Consider the following 21,724-nt stretch of genomic DNA (forward strand, 5'->3'; position numbering starts at 1 on the left):
TGGAGACCAGGCTTTCCAGCCTCTGCAGCTTTTAAGGGTTCCCACTATGATGGGGAGAGGACACTTCACATTATTAATGGAATACAATTTAAAGTCTCTCAGTACTGCCTCCTTGCAGGTCCAAGAGAACTTCTGTACCTCTTTCCATGTTCTCATCATGTTTCCCCAAGACGCCAGATACTTTCTCTTGAAGCTTTTGCAATTAATGTCAAAAAACATTTGCAGGGCCTCCTTCAGTGGCTCCCAAACCTCCAGGCTTTTTCACAGGTGTTTGTAAAGTAGCCACAGGCATTATTGGCACAGAGTTTAATTGAAGTGTAGGTGGTATCATCAGCAGAATCAGAGCTCCTGCTCCCATGTCTCATAACAAATGCAAGGTGATTCAACTGAAATTGAAAAGCATCTGCAAGTGCTCTCTCACTCTGTGTGTTGAGTCTGAGCTCTGGAGCTACCAGGTATCACTTCTGGAAATAAACAGCAATTTTATAAGGCCAGACTGTGTCTGGTTGTTGTGGTGAATGGGTGCTTTTGTATAACATAAAACCTAAACCTTCCCTGGGCTCTCCCCGTTAAAAGCAGGGAGGCAGTTTGTTCAGAAGGGCTGTGCCCTGCCGGGTGTGAAGAGCCAGGGAAGGGGCCGGGCTGCCGGCAGTCCTGGCGTGCAGGGTGCTGCAGAGGCTTAGTGCAGAGCACTGTGTTTGTTGAGCTTCTTCCTGCTATCTTTCAGGAATCATCCACCAGATGAAAGGCGACTACGACACGGCGCTGCGGCTGCACAAGACACACCTGTCCATCGCGCAGGAGCTGAGCGATTACGCGGCCCAGGGCCGGGCCTACGGCAACATGGGCAACGCCTACAACGCCCTGGGCATGTACGACCAGGCTGTCAAGTACCATCGGCAGGAGCTGCAGATCTCTATGGAAGTCAACGACCGTGCTTCCCAGGCCTCCACACACGGGAACCTGGCGGTTGCTTACCAGGCTCTGGGTGCCCATGACCGCGCTCTGCAGCACTACCAGAATCATCTCAACATTGCCCGGGAGCTGCGGGACATCCAGAGCGAAGCGCGAGCCCTCAGCAACTTGGGCAACTTCCACTGCACACGAGGAGAGTTCGTGCAGGCGGCCCCGTACTACGAGCAGTACCTGCGCTTGTCCCCAGAGCTGCAGGACATGGAAGGCGAGGGGAAAGTTTGCCACAACCTTGGCTATGCCCATTATTGCCTCGGGAACTATGAAGAAGCTGTTAAGTACTACGAGCAGGATCTTGCCTTGGCAAAGGATCTTCATGACAAGCTGAGCCAAGCCAAAGCCTATTGCAACCTGGGCCTGGCCTTCAAAGCCTTGATGGACTTCAACAAAGCAGAGGAGTGTCAAAAGTACCTGTTGTCCCTGGCACAGTCTCTGAACAATTCCCAGGCCAAATTCCGAGCTCTGGGGAACTTGGGGGATATTTTTGTCTGTAAAAAAGATGTACATGGTGCAATAAAGTTTTATGAGCAGCAGTTGAGCTTAGCCCATCATGTTAAAGACAGGAGACTGGAAGCCAATGCCTATGCAGCCCTGGGCTCTGCATACAGGATGGTACAGAAGTGTGACAAGGCTTTAGGTTACCACACGCAGGAGCTGGAGGTGTACCAAGAGCTGGGGGATATGTCTGGTGAATGCAGAGCACACGGTCACCTTGCTGCAGTGTATATGTCACTTGGGAAGTACACCATGGCCTTCAAGTGCTACGAAGAACAGCTGGAGCTGGGGCAGAAGCTGAAGGACCCCAGCATCGAAGCCCAGGTCTACGGTAACCTGGGCATTACCAAGATGAACATGAATGTCATGGAGGAAGCGATTGGCTACTTTGAGCAGCAGCTGGCCATGCTGCAGCAGCTCAGTGGGAACGAATCCGTATTAGATCGGGGCCGAGCGTATGGGAACCTGGGAGATTGTTATGAGGCTCTGGGAGATTTTGAGGAAGCTATAAAGTATTATGAACAGTACCTGTCTGTGGCTCAAAGCTTGAACCGTATGCAAGATCAGGCAAAGGCCTACCGAGGCTTGGGCAGTGGGCACAGGTAAGGAGCTGCACGTGTGTTCTAATGTCAGTGAAGTACAATGCAGTGTGGTGCTGGTGGGGTGTGTTTGAGGGCCTTGGCACGCACCCAGTGATGTGACACAGGAGTGAGTTAGAGTCCCGTGGGTGGCGAGGTCTGTGCTGACTGCTCAAATTACAAAGCTGATGTCACTGCCCAGAGAGAAGGAGGAGGTCGATTCAAAAGTGCTGGGGATGTCTCCTGGGGGAAAGCCTCTGACAGGAAGGTTTGAGCTGGCCTCCAGGGGGGAAACGGCAAAACACCTTCTCTCAAGGAAATACCGGCAAAATAAACACCGCTGTTTTCCTCCCTTGTAGGGCTATGGGAAGTTTACAGCAGGCTCTGGTGTGCTTTGAGAAGAGGCTTGTAGTAGCACACGAGCTGGGGGAAGCATTTAACAAAGCCCAGGCTTACGGGGAGCTGGGAAGCCTGCACAGCCAGCTGGGCAACTACGAGCAAGCCATCTCGTGCCTGGAGCGGCAGCTGAACATCGCCCGGGAGATGAAGGACCGCGCCCTGGAGAGCGACGCTGCCTGCGGCCTGGGTGGGGTCTACCAGCAGATGGGCGAGTACGAGACCGCCCTGCAGTACCACCAGCTGGACCTGCAGATCGCCGAGGAGACCAACAACCCCGCGGGCCAGGGCCGGGCCTACGGCAACCTGGGCCTCACCTACGAGTCCTTGGGCACCTATGAGAGGGCGGTGGTTTATCAGGAGCAGCACCTCAGCATCGCGGCGCAGATGAACGACCTCGTGGCCAAAACCGTGTCGTACAGCAGCCTGGGGAGGACTCACCATGCTTTGCAGAACTACTCTCAGGCTGTGATGTACCTGCAGGAAGGTGAGAGGCTGAGTTGGACAACAGAGCATGCAGTGGTAGGGTCAGAAGGGTGGAAGGGAGCCCTGAAGACATGGAGAGGTGAGGTACTGTAAACATGGCTGGAACAGGCCTTAAGAGTGGCCTTTGATGTAGAAGCTCTTGCAGACATCCACAGCTACTGCTGAGCATCTCTTTGAGTACCCATCTTTGGAGGTGTCATGGCCAGTGTGCCATCTCAATTGGAGCCTTCTTGGTGTCCTCTAGACAAAACATGATCTGTGCCTTCCTGGGGGCATCTTTGGTGCCTCAGAGCATGAATCTAGGCTTCACCCAGCAGAGTCTCTTTGTAAAGCTCATTTGTGCCTGAAGGTGTAAACCTTCTCTATAAATGGCATTGCATACCAGGATCTAGCCCTGGGAAAAGCACAGAAGATTATGATGAATCTCTCTGATCCTGAGAGGTCTGTTAGGAGAGATTTATGCCTTGCTGGGAGCCACCTGGCTCTTCTTATGTGTTCACCTAGGAGTGAGAGAAAGTGGATGAGTTTTTCTAAAAAGTCTGAGTGAAAACAAGTGCTGTTTGATAGAGAGGCGAGGGAAATTCAGCCTGAGGTGTCCAGGAGCCATCTGCCTTCTGAGAGCTGGGTCAGCACTGGCCTGGGAGCTGTGCTGCTGCAAGGGGTTGCAGCATGCAGGCAGCAGCTGATCAAACGATGGGCTCTGATGCAGCAGATGAGCAATGTAGCTGGAGTGTATGAAGCTGGAGGCCGAAGGATGTATTACATCAGTTCGTTTGGTTTTCATGAAACTGATCTTGGCAGGATGCCAGATTGCTGTTGGAAGGGGAGAAATGAAACACAGCTCCTTCTCCTGGTGTGCTGCAGAATTCCTGCCTAGCCTGGGTACGCTAACTGCTGTGTGGTGACAGCCAGGGCCCTGCTCCCCAGGCCGGGGGAAACCTGAGGTGCCTCAAAGGAGTTGTCCCTGTTGTCAGCAGGGGCCACCAAGGCTAGAGGTTTGGAGTGTGTGGAAGCAGGGACAGCACAGAATGTGCTGCTGCAAGTGAAATGAGCTCCAGGTCCTTCAGGCCAGGCTCCTGCCCTCTGCTCTGGCTCAGCACATAAACCATGCAGAGCCTGCCGGAGGGCCAGGGAGAGCTGATGGGAAACAAGCCAGGAATGTGGCAAGAGGTGTCTCTTCTGGCAGTGTTTGACAGCTCACTGTGATTTTGTTTGTCTGTGTGGCTTTCAGGGTTTAAAAGTTGAACTTTCTAATCGGGGCTTACTGAGTGTGTCTCAGGGGATGGTGCCTTAACCTCATTTAGGGAGGGTTCACTCCACAGAAGTGTCTGTCACCTCTCAGGCTGGTGCTGATGTGAGGTCTGGCAACAGCTGCCCAGTACTGCTACTGCCCCACTGGTCATCCTGGTGCTGTCCCTGCCCTGCTCACCATCCCACCACTGGTGCTGCCTCACTTTCTGTCGCAGTGCTGGCAGCTCCACGGCTGTCTCTGCATGCGCAGGAGCCCCGTGGGACTGAGGCCACAGCCCCTTCTCCCGTCTGACACTCTCTCACTCTGACTCCTTTTCAGGACTGAGGCTGGCAGAGCAGCTGGGACGCAGAGAAGATGAAGCAAAAATCCGTCATGGCCTCGGCCTCTCCCTCTGGGCGAGTGGGAACCTGGAGGAGTCCCAGCACCAGGTACACCATGGTCTGCCCCGTGCTGGGTGGGGCTTGTGTCCTCCAAGCCCTCTGGGTGAGCCAGAGCTCCCCAGCCTGAGGGGATGCTGGCCCTGGATCATCCTGCATTCCAGTGCTTTGTGCAGTGTCCATGGGGAAGTCACTGTGGCTGTTTTCCCTCCCAGCTGTACCGGGCCTCCGCGCTGTTTGAAACCATCCGCCACGAGGTGCAGCTGAGCACGGATTACAAGCTGTCACTCTTCGACCTGCAGACATCCTCCTATCAGGCCCTGCAGCGAGTTCTTGTCAGTCTGGGTAAGACATGCCTTCACATGCTGAGCCTGAACTCCAGGCTCATGCCAGGAGTTCAGCTGGACTTGTGGGGTGGCAGTTCCTGGTATGTCCTTTGCTCCGCAGCTGTCCAACACAGCACAGCATTTCTCTTCCAGGACAGCAATGTGGGTGTCTGTCTTTGGGTTTGGGGCTCCTTTGGTTCCTCTTCCTTGCTTCCTCCATTGATTTGCCTTTCTGTGGCTCGTTGTGTTATTGCCCTCAGCAGATACATTCTGTGGGACTGTGTTCCAGTGCAGAGACTCCTCTTTTGGGAAATAGGTGACACTGCTCCCCAGGTCTCTGTGGCATTGGGATAGCAGCTGTCCCTGTTTCATGAACTGCTGACCGCACATGTGTCAGGTCTGAGAGATGGCTTTGTCTTTTTAGGTCACCATGATGAGGCACTGGCAGTAGCAGAGAGAGGACGAACGAGGGCTTTTGCTGACCTGCTCGTGGAACGTCAGACTGGGCAGCAGGAGTCAGATCCCTATTCTCCTGTGACCCTTGACCAGGTCCTGGAGACTGTGAATGGCCAGAGGGGGCTTGTTCTCTACTACTCACTGGCTGCAGGTTATCTGTACAGCTGGCTGCTGGCTCCTGGAGCAGGTGAGCTCCTTTTTGGACACAAGAGCCTGGGAACAGGCCTTAAAAAGGGAGAATAGGAATGGATTTGGGACCAGAGTGAATGTAGGAGGAAATGATTTCCATCTAGTACCTTAAAGCTGAATAGACTAAAAGCTGTGGCATAGCCACAGCAGTAATGACTCAGAAGTGCTTATTCAGGACTTTGATGTTCACCTGGAGATGGAAATGTTTCACATGTTTAATATTTTCATTTTTCAACCTCCAATCTGTATATATTTCCCACAGGGCAGAACAGAAGAGGAATGAAATTCCAAGTATGTTTGCTCTATAAGAATCTTCTATGCATAAGAATCCCTACTTTAATTATAGTTCTAAGCTTTATTCTTCCAAAAGCTTTTGGTGTTTATTCACTGAAGTGGATTGCAGAAAACAGAAGGGCATCCCCACTTCCTGATATGCCATTAAACTGCCTGATCCTCACATGAATGTGGAAACACTTATCACAGAGGAGCAAGGAGGATTAATTTGAAGAGGATTGCTTTTTGCAGACAGCTGTTATTCATTATCTAATAAAGTGATGACTGTAAATTTTAACAAGTTCTTTCTGGATATAATTTAATAATTGCAGCCCTTCATCATGACAAAGCTAAAGAGATAAAAAGCACTATTTAGATTGCACGAAAAATCCTTCAGAAAGGGAAGGAAGCACTCACACATGCCTGACTTAGATGGGATGACAGTGGTTGGAAGAAACGCTTTTTGGGAGTATTTTGCAGTGTTGCATGTCTGTAAGTTGGGATTGTCCTGCTGTGCATCCAGTCACTAATTGGCTCTTCAAGCCTGTAGTTTACACAATAAAATACCAATAATTCTATAGTATCACTATCAGGCTGAGCTTATTAAAATTAAATGGATCAAGTGTAGGATTTGCCACTGAGCTTCAAGATCAGTATCCTCCTTGCCCAAAGTGGGTCTTGGAGAAAAGCAGTTGCAGTGTTTGAGTCCATGGTTTGTGGCTGCCTGTTTGGAGGTTCTCTCAGGGTATGGGAAGGGTACAGGCTGTGGTGCTTCAGGGGTTTTTCTCAAGAAACTTTGCTGGGAGCTCTTCAGTAGTGACTCTGGTCCAGCCATGGTGACCTGTTCTTATTCATTGGCAGAGGGAGCAGCTTCAGTGGCAGCCCAGGGTCCTCATTGTCCCCCTGACATGGAACCCTCAGAACCTCTTGGCTTTTGCTGTTTGCTTCTGTTGCTGCAGGAGGAGTTGCTTAATTCTTTGTTCTCCCCTCTTCTCTAACTGGTGTAATAATTGATGCTGCTAAGGCATCCAGAGCAGCCTTTTACTGTTGATCACAGGCTGGAGAATTAATTATATCGGGAAGAATAGAGGAGTCTGAAAGCAGGAAGGTTTTATCTGCAGTAGCTGTGGAATTCTCAGCAAAACAGGAAGTGGCCTTTATCTGGTTTACCCATTGTGAAATGCTATCTTTTAATAATTCACTGTGCTTTAATCCATCTTCTTTCCTTTTATAGAGTGAAATCGCTGTGTGTGATGTGAGGAGGTTCTGCTGTTGTAACAACACTCTTGTTCAGCCTTGTGTGTTCAGTTAATTTGCTCAGAGGCTATTAATAGGTATTTTTCATGTGTATCAATTGAAATGTGAATTAATCTACTAGGGGCCTGTATGGAAGATCTGGTTTATAATTTATGTGAGTGCTGCAATAGCAAAGGCAATCTGAGCATCTTGTAAAAGCTCTCCTCTGTCTTTGTGCCTTTGAGCCATTATCTGCAAAGTACAAACCCAGATTTTAAAAACAAAGCTGGGAATGCTGGAGAAGTTCAGTGGAGACCTGGCACAGAACACTTTGCCCCAGTTATGCTGGAAATGCCAAATGCCTGGGGCTGTGCCATCTTCTTAGACAGCTGCTGGCAATTCTAGCCCTGCAGAAATAACCTGATTCTGGTGCCTTGCAGGAATTCTGAAATTCCATGAGTATTATCTGGGTGACAGCCTGACAGAAAATGCTGGGGACTTCCATGAAGCCAACAGCGTGGCCCTGCAGACACCGACAAACTCAGCACTGGAGCAGCACATCTCCAGCGTGCGGGAGGCTCTGGGGGTGGATTCCTACTACACAAGGTGAGCTGGGGTCAGGGGGTCTGACGTCCTGCTCTCTGCTCTCCCACCTGAATTTATAACACTTTGGGATGAGCTAATTGGCTGAGAAGCCTGAGAACTGTGAGTCACAGAAGAGGCAAATTTTTCGTGCAGCAACAAAAAAAAAAGGCTTTGTTTTTGTAACCATGATTATTTTCCTGCCAAACAACTCTGTGCACATGCAAATAAGGTCCAAACCCACAGGCTGTGTGGTGAATCTGTAGACTGGATGAGGAGGCAGGTGCCATGTCTGACTGCATATGGACAGATTTCATCCTACTTACAGTTTCCAGTGTAATTAATTCTCTTTCAACAGTTTGCTTTGAAAAACTGCAAGTACCATAGGAATTCTTACCACCCCCCAATGTGGCTTGTGGCTATAGCTGAGTAAATAATTTAGAACCCACATGTTGATTGTTGAGTCTTACCCTGCAGACATGCAGATACGCAAGATCCATAACTGAAATCTGCAGTTGGACCTCATGCAGCAGTTTTTTGTTTCATTAACTGTTTGTCACCACAGATTCTCCTCCTGGCAAAGGCAGCCCTTCAGTCTTCAGGTTCTGGGATGAGTTTTTAATTTGCTGGGATATCAGCTTCTTTCTCACTTAGTGGTAATGGTATGTTTTTGTTTAGGATTCTGGGTTTAATGCTTGTCTCCGAGATCCTTGGACCAGTGTGGTACAATCAGGCAAATGTTCTTTCCCCATGTCAAAGTCATGTGCAGGGAATGAAGCAACAAATCTTGGCTGTTGCATGTGGATGAACATCACTTTCTACTTTGAAATTTCTTCCCCGTGTGGTTCAAGTGCTTCCCCTCAGTCCTGCTGATTCCACTGCTCTCCAGCCCCCTCAGGGCCCCAGCAGAAGCTGCCAGCCTCAAACTCAGCACCAGAGAGCAGCAGGGTGTGAATATGCACAGCACATGGAAGGAACTTGACTGCTCAGCCCCTGGCTTGCTGGAGTGCTCTGGGGTTCAGGTTGAAGAGTTGGTGCTGTCCACACTGCTGTGAGCAGGGTCAGAGGTGCTGATGAGTTTCCAAAGCATGTCTTCACACTTCTTGGAGGGGAAGCAATGCACAGGATGTTCAGTTCCACACTGCAGCCTTCAGGTTCTGCTAGAAAGGGTTCTTTTCAGCCGGTCTAATTAATCCTCAAAGTAATGCATTCTTGCAAAAAAAAAAAAAAAAAGCATAAAGGGGTTTTAAAGTCTGCTTGAACTTGTGTCAGAACAGACTCTGCTCTCTTTAGGGAGAGCATGTGACCTGCACTCTTGGGTTCGTGAACTCAAGATTTTTGCCTCTTTAAGGAGCTGTGAGTGTTACTCCAAACTGTGCCAGGATTCAGAGCTGAGCATGCCTCATCTGGAGGAAAAATGTGCAGGGAAGAGCTGTTGACAACCTTTTCTTCTCCCTTTTCCCCCTTATGTTGTTTTTTTTTTTTTATCCCCCGTCTGTGGTTCAGCTGTCCCCATTTCAGTGTTCATGAAGTGATTGGCTTTTGTCAGAACTTACCAGGTTATAAATCATATTGACCAGGAAGTTCACTCACAAGAGATCCATGATCCATACAGCAACAGAGGTCCAGCTCTAGTTGCCTGCACAAGTGTGAGTTGTGTGTTCATTTAATTCCTGTGCTCTTTTTTGAGGAGAGATTTCAAGCTGTCAGGAACGCAAAAAGAAGCAGAAATGAGATTCAAGAAGGCTTCATCATGTAGCATCGTAGGTTTATCTTAAGTGTACATATTCCAAGGTTTGTGATGTGCCATTGTTGTGGTTTAGGCATGGTGCTCCCCAGTTTAGTTCTTCCACTGAGACTCTCCACACCCCAATACTGCTTGCTTGCTCCCTCCCCCTCCCTCCTTCTGGTGGCTGGAGAGGAGAATTGGAGGCACAGAAGGTGAAGATCACAGGTTGAGATAAGAATAATTTATTGGAAACAGCAATGAGACAAGGAAACAAACACTAATAACAACAACATTAACAACAAAAGTGTACAAAGTAGAGAGAATGAGTCACAAGCAAAATGCTCACCCAAGCCCAGCCCACCATGAGCACCTTAACCGCAAGAGAAAATTCAGATATTAATGTCAGGAGACTGGGAATTTAGAATTGTTGGGCTGTTTCTCTATATTGCTGGTGCACTTGGGGCATTGATAGAGTAAATTGTTCTGTGCTTTCCCTCTTTGTATAACAGGAGTGGCAACACAGCTCCCTCTGCTCTGTCAGTCTTTGCCAGTGAAAGAAGTATGTGGAGCTTGAAGTTAACTGTGGAGATCTGAAAAGGATGTGCTCACACGTGTTCTTAGGCAGATAAGGGTTGAGTTGATGTTTCCTACAGACTCAGCTTTTCAGTGTTGTGCTGCAGCTTTAAAAGTCCCTGCCTGCAATGCACAGAAAGGGTCCTGCACTCCCCCCTGTGTGTGCCACTCACTAAACCTTGAGGAATCCCAGAAGAGGAGGAAGTGAGGCTGGTACTGTCTTATATGCCTGACAAAAGGCAAGCCAAGGAAGATTTGGCATTAGCCTTTGGTTGAGCTTCTGTTTGAAAAACATTGTTGCTCAAACTGGCCGAGCATTTGTCATCAAGCTGTTGCTTCTTCTCATATCAATGACTCCTTCTGATTCCCCCCAGAGCCTGTGCTAGCAGTGAGACAGAGAGTGAAGCTGGGGATATCATGGACCAGCAGTTTGAGGAGATGAATAACAAGCTGAACTCAATGACTGATCCAACTGGCTTCCTGAGGATGGTCAGCAGGAACAACCTATTGAACAGGTGAGAATGCAGCACTGCTGTGGGGATCAGCAAGCAGGAGATGTCTTGGTGATGGGCTTCTCTCTAAATTGCAAGTTTAGGTGCAGCCAGTGCCAGTGCTTGATGGCAGAACCAGCAAGGACTGGTCCCAGTTGTAACTGATGACTGTCCAGAGGAGCAGCTGTTCGGAATTTACTTTTCTCCTGGCCAAGTGCTGATTTTGAGACTCCAAGCAATTGCAGGGGATCTCTGTTTTGTCCATACTGTGTGTGAAATGTGGAACTTGGGAGCTCTCTCCTGCACACTTGTTTACAGAAATAAATGTTTCTGTTGATCTCAAGTGTTGCACCATTTAGGTGGGAATATGCCGCCTTTCCAGAGTTACGGGATTGTACTAACTGCAAGTCACCACTCATTTTCTGCCTCTTACGACTTGTTCTCAGCCTTTCACATGACTGTGCTGATTAGGGCTTAGGGCAACCATTTGGAAAGAAAATTGAAGACAGAATTTTTCCAGTGTAGCTGTGTGATGCAACCCAGGGTTTCTGACTGGATCTGTGCTCGGTTGTGGTTTATGAGCACAGGATACCCTAGGCCTTTCTCAGCTGGAAAAGCAAATGTGATCAGCCTGGAGTATTGTGAGCCACCATTGGAGCTTGTGCACTGTTACAGCATCCCCACAGAACTGGGAGCTGCCTGCTGGCACCAGGAGCTGGCCTGGTTTTCTTCTCAGAATCCACAAGCATGTCTGTTCAAGCTGCTGCACTGATGAAGGACTGGGAGTACTTGCTAGTTTTGGATCACTCAGGCAGATCCCCAGAATTGCTGAGATGTTTTGCTAATTTATCAGGTTTAGAAAGCGAGGAGATTGTCCCTCTGATTACAGGGGGAAGTAGGATGTGATTCTGTTCCAGGGAATGCTGATCTTCAGGAACACTGTAGTGGCCAACCGTGCCACATCTCTGTCTTTCTGCTCCACAGGAGCCACATGCATTACTTTGAATCCAGACCTAGGAGCTTAACTCAGGTGTCTTGTCTAATAAGTGGTTTGCAGCTCTTAGGAGCAGGCCAGAGATGGGGCATCTTGGGCATTTAACTAAAAGCACCCTCAGAAGAGGAGCAGGGGAAGCATTAGAAGCAGCCGTCTCTGTGATGTTCTTGCGATGAGCACTGAGGTGAAAAAATGAGACACTGCTGGATGGCTTCCCTGCCTGCCCCTCTCCTTTTGCTTGTGGAGGGGGACCTGGGGATGGAGCTAACACTTCCACATCTGTTTGCAGCTGGCTTGCTGAGCCCTGAATTCAGGGTAGATTCTTTTAAGCAGAGAACAGTAGGATTTTTTTGTCAGTTCTGCTTAGAAAAGCAAACTTGGAGGGTTGGCAGTTCACTTAGGGAACTTCTGAGAGGAAATGGACTTTGGAAGAGAAAGAAGCACTGAAGGAACACCGTGGTGATCTCAGGACTGGGCAGCAGCTGTCTGAGCTGAGGATGCCACTGGTATAGCCACCAAGATAGCCACAGTGGCTCGTGTCTTCTTGCAGCTTCTATTTTCTCTGCTCCTTAGGTAGGGCAACCTGATCAGGATCAGTGGACCCTATTACTGCCCTCAGCGCCTGACAACTTACCCTAGAGACCCACAGAGCTGACCCTCTCCAGAGCAGAGGGATGGGGGGTGGCAGATGGGACAGCAGTGCCTGGGGAGTCCTTTCTGTGGTGGTTCTCTGCAATCCAGGATGCAGTGCTGCAGCTGCTGACATGCAGACCACCCTGGCAGAGAGTGCTGGGTGGGCTGTGGGTTTTTTGCAACCACTAGTGGGTTCTGGAGATACTTGTGGATCCTTTCAAGGATCCACAGGGAGCTCAGATCTGGCTGCTTTCTGGAGCTTCCCACAGCTTTGTACGGTGTGTGTGTCAAGGATTTAGGGCTGCATCTTTAGGAAGAGTCTCTTTGAGGAAGGCTGGGTGGATATCCAGCTTCCCAAGGCTGTTAGACCCCTGCAGCACCAGGCCTGACTTCCAGCCCTCCCAGTGGCTGTGCTTGGTCGTGGGGGAGTGTTTGACTTGTCCAAAATCCTAATTAGTGCTGAGGCAGGAGCAGCTCTGTGCTGGTTCTGGGATTAACCCTTCCTTCCTGCCCTGGCCCAGCCACTCATCTTCAACAGGCAGAGCCAGCATCTGTGAGGCTGGTGGTCAGCCAGGTCAGTCTGACCCTGTTCTCAGAGGCTTTGCTTTGTTCCTGCATCTCCAAGACAAAGGGAGAGAGCAGAGCTCAGCCCTGGCTGTTTGTGCTGTTTCTCTGCTTGCTGCAGGCCAGGCTGCCTGTACAAAGGGTTATAAATCAGCAGTGCTGCAGAGTCTGAGCAAAGGCTTCCAAATGAGAGATTTCACTGCACAGACATCAGGGGATCCTCTGCATTGCAAGAGCAAGGTAGAAATCATCAGTGCACCTGGAGCCTTTTGTTGGCTTCTTTGGGAGGGAAGGATGGGCTGGGCAGGGCTCTTGGTCAGCTCCACTGCCACAAGAGATCTGTCCATCCTCCCCTGTGGATTTGCTCACTCTTTGTGTACACACACACACACACAGAGGCAGGAGAGGGAAGAGATTTATGGTGCTTCCTTGGTTTTGTTCTCATAAAAAGCAGTCTGAGTGGTGAAGAGATAAATCTAGAGCTGCTTGGCTGGGAAACCCAAGATGCAGGAGGGCTTTGCTGATTGGAGTAATCAAGCCCCTATTCCCTGCAGTAAATGAGTGTGTAACAAAGGCTGAACATGGGCTGTGGGGCTGGCAAGTGCTGCCTGCTGGCAACAAACCACTCAGGGATGATCAGGGCACAGGGTCCTGGGGGACCACTGGGATATTCCTGCACAGATTTTTTTTTTCCCTGATCTGATTTTAAAATCTGAGCTTCATAAATCTGAACCCTGCAGTCAGATGCTGGCAGTGAAGTGGGGCAAAAGGGGGTGAGGGGAGCACACAGCACCAAGCCTGTGCTCATCCCCTGGTGCACAAATCCCCCCGATGAGTTCCCAGCAGCTCTAAGCAGCAGCAGGAGCAGCATACTTGTACTGTCACTGGAATATCTGGGTTGGAGAGCATTGGCAGTCAGGCATGGGGCTTTTGTTGACATTCTGAGGTTATTCCTATGTGCCCATAAGATGGAAATTCCTTGTGGGGTGGTAAGAGCATTTTTTTCTTCAGGGAACTATAGGTTTTAGACATGATGTGAGCTGGGTCAGGAGGCTGGTTGCAGCAGCTGAGAAGAGAGAGAGGGAAAAATGCAATTTCTGAGTCTGTGCGTTGGTGTGTATCAGCAATAGTTGGGGTATGTCCCGGGCCTCCCTGTCTTTCCTTTGAGCTCCACCTGCTAAAATGCTTTGGAAAGTTACCCTTTCTATGTAAAATGGTTGTTCCTGGCCCCAAGCCAAGGATAACATTTCTGGGGAGCACAGCTGCTGGACTAGTGAGCCCAGAACGGGACAACTTCATTTCCTCAGCAGGGCAGACATTTGTGGCTGCTGATGCCAGGAGATCACGTGCAGAGTTCTGTTAGAATATCAGAAATGGGCACCAGGTGTTGCACAGCAGTGGCAGAAGTGCAGAATCTTGATGTCTCGTGGTTTGCCTGTTGTCACATTTCCTCTGGTATCACACTAGGTCAGTTGGTGCACAACCCAAGTGCAAATCCTCCTGTGGCTGGGGTCAGTTGTCAGTGGGTCTCATGCCTGCCTGCACACAGCTGCTGTATGTGTCCAGGAGCAACTGGGAACAGCACTTCAGGCACTGGAGTGTGTAGAGAAACTCCATAGCAGTGTCATGCAGCTGATTCATCCTGCCATTAATGTCACTGTTCACTGGGGTGTGAAGCTGAATGGGAGCCTGAAGTCCTCCCATGAAGCATCTTAGAGAGCAGAATCCCCTGGATGGCAGGGACTGGCTCATGTCACTGTCCGAATGTCAGGGCAGCCACAGGGCAGCTCAGATTCCTGCAGCTAACCTCTCCCTTGGCTTTTGCCCACAGGAGCTGTCAGAGCATGACCAGCCTGTTCAGCAGCACCATGTCTCCTGCTAAGGATGGAACATCATCACTGCCAAGGAGGCAGACTTCTTTCAGCAAACCCCCACTCCGTGCTCTCTACGACTTACTGATAGGACCCATGGAAGGAGTAAGCCCTTGGCACAGACACCAAAACCCTCTCAGTGTGGGGAAGCAAGAACAGACAGCTTGGGGCTGGTTTCTGAAGTAGGGTATTTTCACAGAACAGTCTGGGTTGGAAGGGGTCTTAGCAACCATCTAGAGACAAGGATTTAGTCCTGCATGCTTTTTTTTTTGGTGGGCTGCCAGTGTTTAAGCTGGAGCAAATTTCAGTGCTTTGGAGTTGCTCTTTCCTGGAGTGTAAACTAATTGGTTTTTATGGTACTCTAGATGAATAAATTTCCAGTTACATGGGACCAGGAGCAGCTGTCACATTTTGTGCCCAGCTGCATGTTCCCTATTGACTAATCTCTCAACTTCACTTTCCCACCCATAAGATGCTTTCTGTTTAGATCTTTTGGTGACTCTGGGTTGATGATGATGGCAAGTCTCTGGAAGGCCATGGACACAATCTGTCTGTAGATTGTTTGGTCTTCAGAGGAAATGGCTATTTAGAAATGCAGTATCACAAAGAGTATTCTGTGACAAAGGATAAGGTGATGACAGTACTGACAAGGCATAGGTGGTTGGGATTAGCCAAGGCTTCAGGCTGGAGCAGAAGGAGCTGCGGTACCAGGGTGAGGCAGGGCCCCACGTGGTCTGAGGCCAGGATGATGACCCAGAGCAGATGGGTCAGTGCCCTCAGAGCTCACGTTTCCCAGTGGAACTGGCTGGACATAGGTGGGCAGCAGTCCAGCTGCACAGGACATGTGCCCATCTCTCACACAGAGCGTGGTTCTGATGTGGGTCTTTCCAAACCCGACACGGGGTCACACTAGAGCCTGATGCTTGGGAAGTGCAGGCGAAGACACAGGTGGAGTGAAAGAGCCAAACTAACTCTCTCCTTTCTGTTCAGGGTTTGATGCATTCCAGTGGGCCTGTTGGCCGGCACCGCCAGCTGATCCTGGTTCTGGAGGGAGAACTGTACCTCATTCCCTTCGCTCTCCTGAAGGGCAGTTCCTCCAACGAGTACCTGTACGAGCGCTTCAGCCTCATTGCAGTGCCCTCCATCCAGTCTCTGAACCCCAGCTCCAAGGTCTGACACTGCTTATGGAACCCCTCTCACAGAACCTCTCCTGGGGGTGCAGGTCCTGGTGCATGCTCAGAAAGCAGCAGCTCTGTCCTGCTGTGCCAGACACAAGAATAGAAACCATAGACAGGCCACCCGGGGTCTGGGGAGCACATGCTGAGCACCACAGCTCTGAAGTAGGTTCTGATGTAGTTCCTGCAGCACAAAATCACAGCCCCAGGCATGCCAAGAAGGACAAGGGGATTGGATCATTTGGATATCCTCCCCTAAAAGATTGCACATGCTGTGTGTGGAACTACATGGCCGACTACAGAGGTGTAGGTGTCTGTGATCCGTGCTGAGCTTCCTTGCCAAGCTGTCCTGTCACATGGCTGGTGTGTTCACCTCCATTTTAGCATTCTGAGTGGGGAAGGCCACTAATATCTCAGGACACCAAAGCTGTGAGGGAAAGCAGATCCCACAGGTGAATCCTGCACAGAAGTATCTTCAGGCTGAGGTTTGGCAGGAGCATTTCTAATGCCCAGGTCTCGGAGAATGCACCAAGTCACATTGCCTCTTGCTGGGCAGTGTTTTGTGGCACAGCTTGGTTTGCCCTGGGTTAAGCACAGTCAGTGGAACAGTAGAAGTGTTTGAATTTTGTCAGCATTACTGCTATTCCATTCAGTATCAGCTGCATGCAGCACCTGCTGCTGGCAGTGCTGACACTGATCTTGGAAATACAGGTACAAGGAGCCACTTAGTGAGTGATTGAAGGTAGTGTTTCAGTAATGTGAGAACCTGCAATCTTCTTAATGTTTTTAGCTGTGCTGCAGCCCTCAAAGGGATCTGGGCTATATCTGTTGCTTTCTGTTATTATCTTTTTGTTCACCCAAGATCTGGGGATTGAAGTTTTGACCAGACTCAGACAAAGAGGTGTTCCTTGGAATAGTTAAACAGAAGAAACTAAAGAAACTCAGTCTTTCTGTAATTATGACAACCAGACTTATGTTTAGAGCCAGAGTGACAGGATATTTTATTACCAGCACGGTAAAAACCAGATCTTTGAACCCCATTTTCTCTTTCTCTTTCTCTGTGTAGTCCCATGTGAGGAAGAATACTCCTGCTTACTCCAGTTCTACCTCAATGGCAGCTGTGATAGGAAATCCCAAGCTCCCTTCAGCAGTTATGGACAGGTGGCTGTGGGGACCTATGCCCTCTGCAGAAGAGGAAGCATATATGGTGTCTGAGTTACTTGGCTGCCAGCCCTTAGTCGGCAGCTCCTCAACAAAAGAGAGAGTCATGAGTGCCCTCACTCAGGCAGAATGTGTCCATTTTGCAACCCACGTCTCCTGGAAACTGGCTGCTTTGGTCCTGACACCCAACACTGACAGCAACCCAGCCAGCAGCAAGAGTTCTTTTGGGAATCCCTACACAATCCCAGAATCTCTTAGGATGCAGGATGATGCAAGTGATGTGGAGAGCATCTCGGACTGCCCTCCTCTGCAGGAGTTCCTGCTTACAGCGGCTGACGTGCTGGATCTGCGTCTTCCTGTCAAGCTGGTGGTTCTAGGCTCTTACCAAGAGTCCAACAGCAAAGTCACTTCTGATGGAGTCATTGGCTTGACAAGAGCATTCCTGGCTGCTGGGGCTCAATGTGTCCTTGTGTCACTCTGGCCCATTCCTGTGGCTGCTTCCAAAATGTTTGTGCACGCCTTCTATTCCTCTCTCCTAAACGGGACGAAAGCCAGTGCAGCCCTCGGAGAAGCCATGAAAACCGTGCAGAGCAGCAAGCAGTTCTCTCATCCAGCCAACTGGGCAGGTAGGGAGAGTCTTCTTACTTCTGGACAAATCAGATGGGCTTTCTAGGCAGCTGCCAAACTACATGAGCTAAGCAAGGAGCAGTGCTGGCAGGTAATTGGGAGCAGTGTGTGCCCTGTGCTTTCCCGGAATTCAGCCCCTTTGTCTCAGACCCTGATTCAGCTGAGTGTGACTGAATGTCAGTGTCACAAGACTCACCAGCATTTCACTGGGCACAGTAGGTGGCTATGGATTGAGTATAATTAAAAGCAGTTGTGAGGTGAAGTGTGTTTCATGACTGGAAAGAAATAAAGCACAGTACAACAACTCATTCTCTATGTTTGAAATCTCCAGGCTCACGCTTCCTGTATCCGTGGGATGGAGTCAGCTGGAGTACACATACAATTTTTTAATGGAAAATTTAGTGACACTTCAACAGGAGGCAGGAGAAGTGCTGCTAGAAGCAGCAGCAGCAAGTAGCTGTGATTTCTGTGACATAAACCTTGCAGGGCTTATTCCTTTGGTCTTTTTAGCAGAAAGGTTTCCCCTGCTTCCATTGGTAATGGCTCAGTAGTGTCAGCTCCCTGTGCAGTGCTGGTGCTTGCTCCCTCTCAATTAGATCTGTACGTTGAGATTTGGAATGACAAAGTCTTGGAGTTCAGCAGTGCTGTGACAGGAGTATGTACAGATAACCTAATTTTTCCTCCTGGCACGAGGCCTGGTTTTTGACAGCTGCAGGCATTCCCCAAACTGATTTTTGCACAGGCAGCAGAACCATGTTATTTAGCCCAGGAAACTGTGGTGAATATGGCTCTGGTGCGAACTGCACATGGCTGGAGGAGCAGGAACTTGTTAAAATGAGTCAGGCTGACAAGGATTTCAGGCATGTTGAGTCCAGCATTAGGATGTGGTTCAGGTAGTACCAGCTGTGAGCTGAGTTCAGGTTACGGTCCTCTCTTCAGTTGGGATTTTATTTTCCTTCCAACATTTTTCTGTCTCAAAAGAAAAAAGCACTCAAAGGCCCCCAAAGTGTCCACTTCCTAGGCAGAAAAGAACCGTATCCACATGGTGCTTGGCATTGCCAGCAAGCAGAGGCTTTCAGCTGCTCAGGCTGGCTGAGTACTGCCCCTTCCATGGCCCTGTGCAAGTTCATCACACACAGTGCCCGACTTCCACTGCTGACCCTTGGCACTGAGTCTTGGACAGAGCACCAGAGCCAGGAGCAGCTGCATCCTCACTGCATGAATGAGAAGGAAAATGTAGAGCTCTTTGTGCTGGCATCTGGGGAGTCTGGCATTGAATGGTGCATGAGCCAGGACAGCAAAAACTTCTCATGTTCACAGTTCTGTTGTACGACCACTGTTGGCACGTGTTGATTTCCATGGCTGTAGAGGAGACCTGGAGCGTGCCTGGACAAGTTCAGCTGCAATCCAGTGTTTTTCTGCTTGCCTGAACAGGAAGACACTATTGATTTAATAGCAGGAGACAGGAAGAAGTATCTAGAAACTTTCTGGAAGTTCAGTCTGCAAGACTGGACAGGGAGTGGGCAGCAGCTCTGGGAAAAGAATCTCCCTGTGCAGGGTACAGTGAACCATTCTGAGGGCAGAGGACATCTGTGTCTGGTTTGAACATTTTCCATAACAACAGGAGATTGATTTTCTCTCATTCTGAATCCTGCAGGTTTCATGCTTATTGGGAGTGATATGAAGCTGAACAGCCCTTCTTCACTGGTAGGACAGGCCCTGACTGAGATCCTGCAGCACCCTGAAAGGGCCCGGGATGCTCTGCGTGTCCTCCTCCATCTGGTAAGGGAAAGGAAGTGCTGTCACAACCAGGAGTGGCTCCACAGCCCATCTAGTCCTGAGACACCCTCACTTGAGGGCATGAGTGGAACAGCAGCCACTCCCACTTGAAAAAAATACATATATACACACACACATCTTCATCCTTCCCTTGTGCCATGACGTATCCTCTTGCAAAACTCAAGGTCAGTGTGGAAAGACTTGGACACCTAAGGAAGTGTTCAGTGCAAAAAGAGGCAAACTAAGCAAAATCTTAGATTGTATAGTGACAGAATCCTCCCCAGACCCATCTGGTTTGCATTAGCTGGTGAATTGGGTTTCTGCTTTAGGGGTAAGCATTGGGATTAATTGTTTATACAGGGAAATAGCTACGAACATGGCAGTCATGGAAACAGAGCACAGTCACTGCTGTCTCTGCGTGTTTGGAAGATAAGAGGCCATTCTGTCCCCATCTGTGCCACCAGCCTGTCCTGGGGAACAGTGGGACTGCAGCCAACTGCCAGGTGGCTGGAATGATCACTCATGACTTCTAATACTTTTCTTCCCAATGCATCATCTGTGGTCTCACAGGAGTGTGAAGTATCCATAGAATGATGGAAACCTGTGAATGTTGCTGGTCTTCCCAGTTGCTGGAGTTTGTGGACACTCATCTTTCTTTCCTGTTTGCCATGTGGCTGCAGGCTCTTAGTCTGATAATAAATAGTCTGGAACCCCAAGGTGAGTCATCTTTTGGGGAGAAATGCAGCTGCCAGGCTTACAGGAGACAATCCCAAGCAAACTGCTACTTTGTTTGCTGTGGCATTATTGTTCCCAGTGTCCCAGAGAATATTGACACTCATCACTCTGATGTTACAGCTGTGAATGCTGAGTTACTGGAGCTTCTCTTTTCAAGGCACTAATGTCCTCTTGTGTGAGGCAGACCAGGATCAATCCTGGATTTGCTGTCTCTCAGCCTTCTGTTCCAGTCTCTCCTCTGTGTAAAAAGAGACAGTAACAGCGTCTTGTACAATAGGCTGTGTCATTTCTCCACAGGTGGAGAAATCATTGCAGCGAATCCAGAACGGGCAGCACAACTCCATGTACACCTCCCAGCAGAGTGTGGAGAATAAAGTTGGTGGCATTCCAGGCTGGCAGGCACTCCTCACAGCAGTGGGATTTCGGTTGGACCCTCCAGCCAGTGGCCTCCCAGCAGCAGTGTTCTTCCCAACCTCGGACCCTGGGGACAGGCTGCAGCAGTGCAGCACCACCATCCAGTCCCTCCTAGGTGAGAGGAGGCAGCTGTGGGCCCTGACCAGGCAGACATCAGCCTTTCATGCCTTTCTGTGGTGTCAGCATGTGAAACGGGGATGTTTTACATCAATGAAGTCAATGTATTGGACTGGGAAGAAGTTCTAAAAGTAAATGTTAACTGAAAATTCTGTCACAGATGAGAATTGTTTGCTGCTGGGTCGAGTAAGCATGATGTGACATTGCCTCTCCCCCAGCTCTTAGTCAGGAACCCTGTCATCAGATGCAAAGTGGGAAGACCTTTTGTATTCTGGAAATTGCTGCTGCTTCCAGAGCTGTCCAGTGATGTGGGGGTGAGGTTTTAGGAATTAGCCAAGAGTGTGTTCTGTTCAGGTTTGTTGCATTTCTTGCAGTCAAGAAACAGATACAGATGTTTCTGCTGATGTTTTTCAGGTTTGCCTAACCCTGCACTTCAGGCACTTTGTAAACTTATCACAGCTTCAGAAACAGGAGAGCAGCTTATCAACAGGGTGAGTTGGGAGGTTTTCCTCCAGTACCAGGTTGCAAATGGCTCTTCCCAGGTCAGTAAATGCAGAAATATGCAGAAGGGTTGATGCCCTGGTTTATCGACCCAGAGCTTGCTAGGAGACTTGAGGATTGAAATTCTAAACTTGCCTGTTTGTGTGAATGAAAGTGTGTGTCCAGAAGGAAAATACACAGGTGGGTTACTGGGCTGGGACTCCCTGTTCAGTGACAAGTGAAAGCATGATCCCTACAGCAGTGTGGGAATTGAGTATCAGACCCCTAACTGCTGTTTGGCCATCCTGCCTAGGCCCACACTGGCTGGTCACTGCCCACTGTATTTACTGAAGTCCCAAGGTATGGTTGACTTTGGACAATGCAAGGTCTGTCAGAAAACTCACTGAGCCTGTGCTGCTCCTGTGTGTGCTCGCAGCTCCATGGAAGGGATTTCTGGTCTTTAGAAGGGCAGTGCTACCTGTGGTGATGGGACTTCTCCCTGCTCCCCTCAACCTCCTTCACACTCCTCCCTCTCCCATCTCTGAAGCATGCCTAGCCTAACCTGACCTTTCTCTGCTCCACCAGCCTGGCTGCTTCCCATTCCATGGTTCTTACTCTCCTGAGTGCTCCTGTAGTGAGGTTTCTCTTCATCATTTGTCTGCTTTAGTACAAGGACACACTCACACAGGGAATGGACCTATATCTCACTTTCTTTCCCCTTTCTCCATGCAGAGGTATTCCAGGCAATACTGTGGTGGGGAGC

The 21,724-nt window shown here is 49.5% G+C and overlaps 1 protein-coding gene across 2 annotated transcripts in view; it reads left to right on the forward strand.

Moving 5' to 3' along the window:
- The window catches only part of TTC28 (tetratricopeptide repeat domain 28), a 107,179-nt gene that overhangs the window by 76,715 nt on the left and 8,740 nt on the right, over window positions 1-21,724 (forward strand). For both annotated transcript variants that reach the window (XM_066200161.1, XM_066200162.1), the window contains 13 exons: window positions 728-2,069; window positions 2,405-2,928; window positions 4,498-4,607; window positions 4,772-4,901; window positions 5,307-5,525; window positions 7,477-7,642; window positions 10,295-10,435; window positions 14,434-14,578; window positions 15,464-15,643; window positions 16,715-17,435; window positions 19,094-19,218; window positions 20,248-20,479; window positions 20,896-20,972. In XM_066200161.1, the coding sequence (XP_066056258.1) occupies window positions 728-2,069; window positions 2,405-2,928; window positions 4,498-4,607; window positions 4,772-4,901; window positions 5,307-5,525; window positions 7,477-7,642; window positions 10,295-10,435; window positions 14,434-14,578; window positions 15,464-15,643; window positions 16,715-17,435; window positions 19,094-19,218; window positions 20,248-20,479; window positions 20,896-20,972 (4,112 nt within the window). The remainder of the gene's footprint in view (window positions 1-727; window positions 2,070-2,404; window positions 2,929-4,497; window positions 4,608-4,771; window positions 4,902-5,306; window positions 5,526-7,476; window positions 7,643-10,294; window positions 10,436-14,433; window positions 14,579-15,463; window positions 15,644-16,714; window positions 17,436-19,093; window positions 19,219-20,247; window positions 20,480-20,895; window positions 20,973-21,724) is intronic.

The sequence above is a fragment of the Chamaea fasciata genome, unplaced genomic scaffold (genome assembly GCF_029207755.1).
Source record: "Chamaea fasciata isolate MVZ Bird 193981 ecotype frontalis unplaced genomic scaffold, bChaFas1.0.hap1 SCAF_18, whole genome shotgun sequence".
In the NCBI taxonomy this organism is placed as follows: Eukaryota; Metazoa; Chordata; class Aves; order Passeriformes; family Sylviidae; genus Chamaea; species Chamaea fasciata.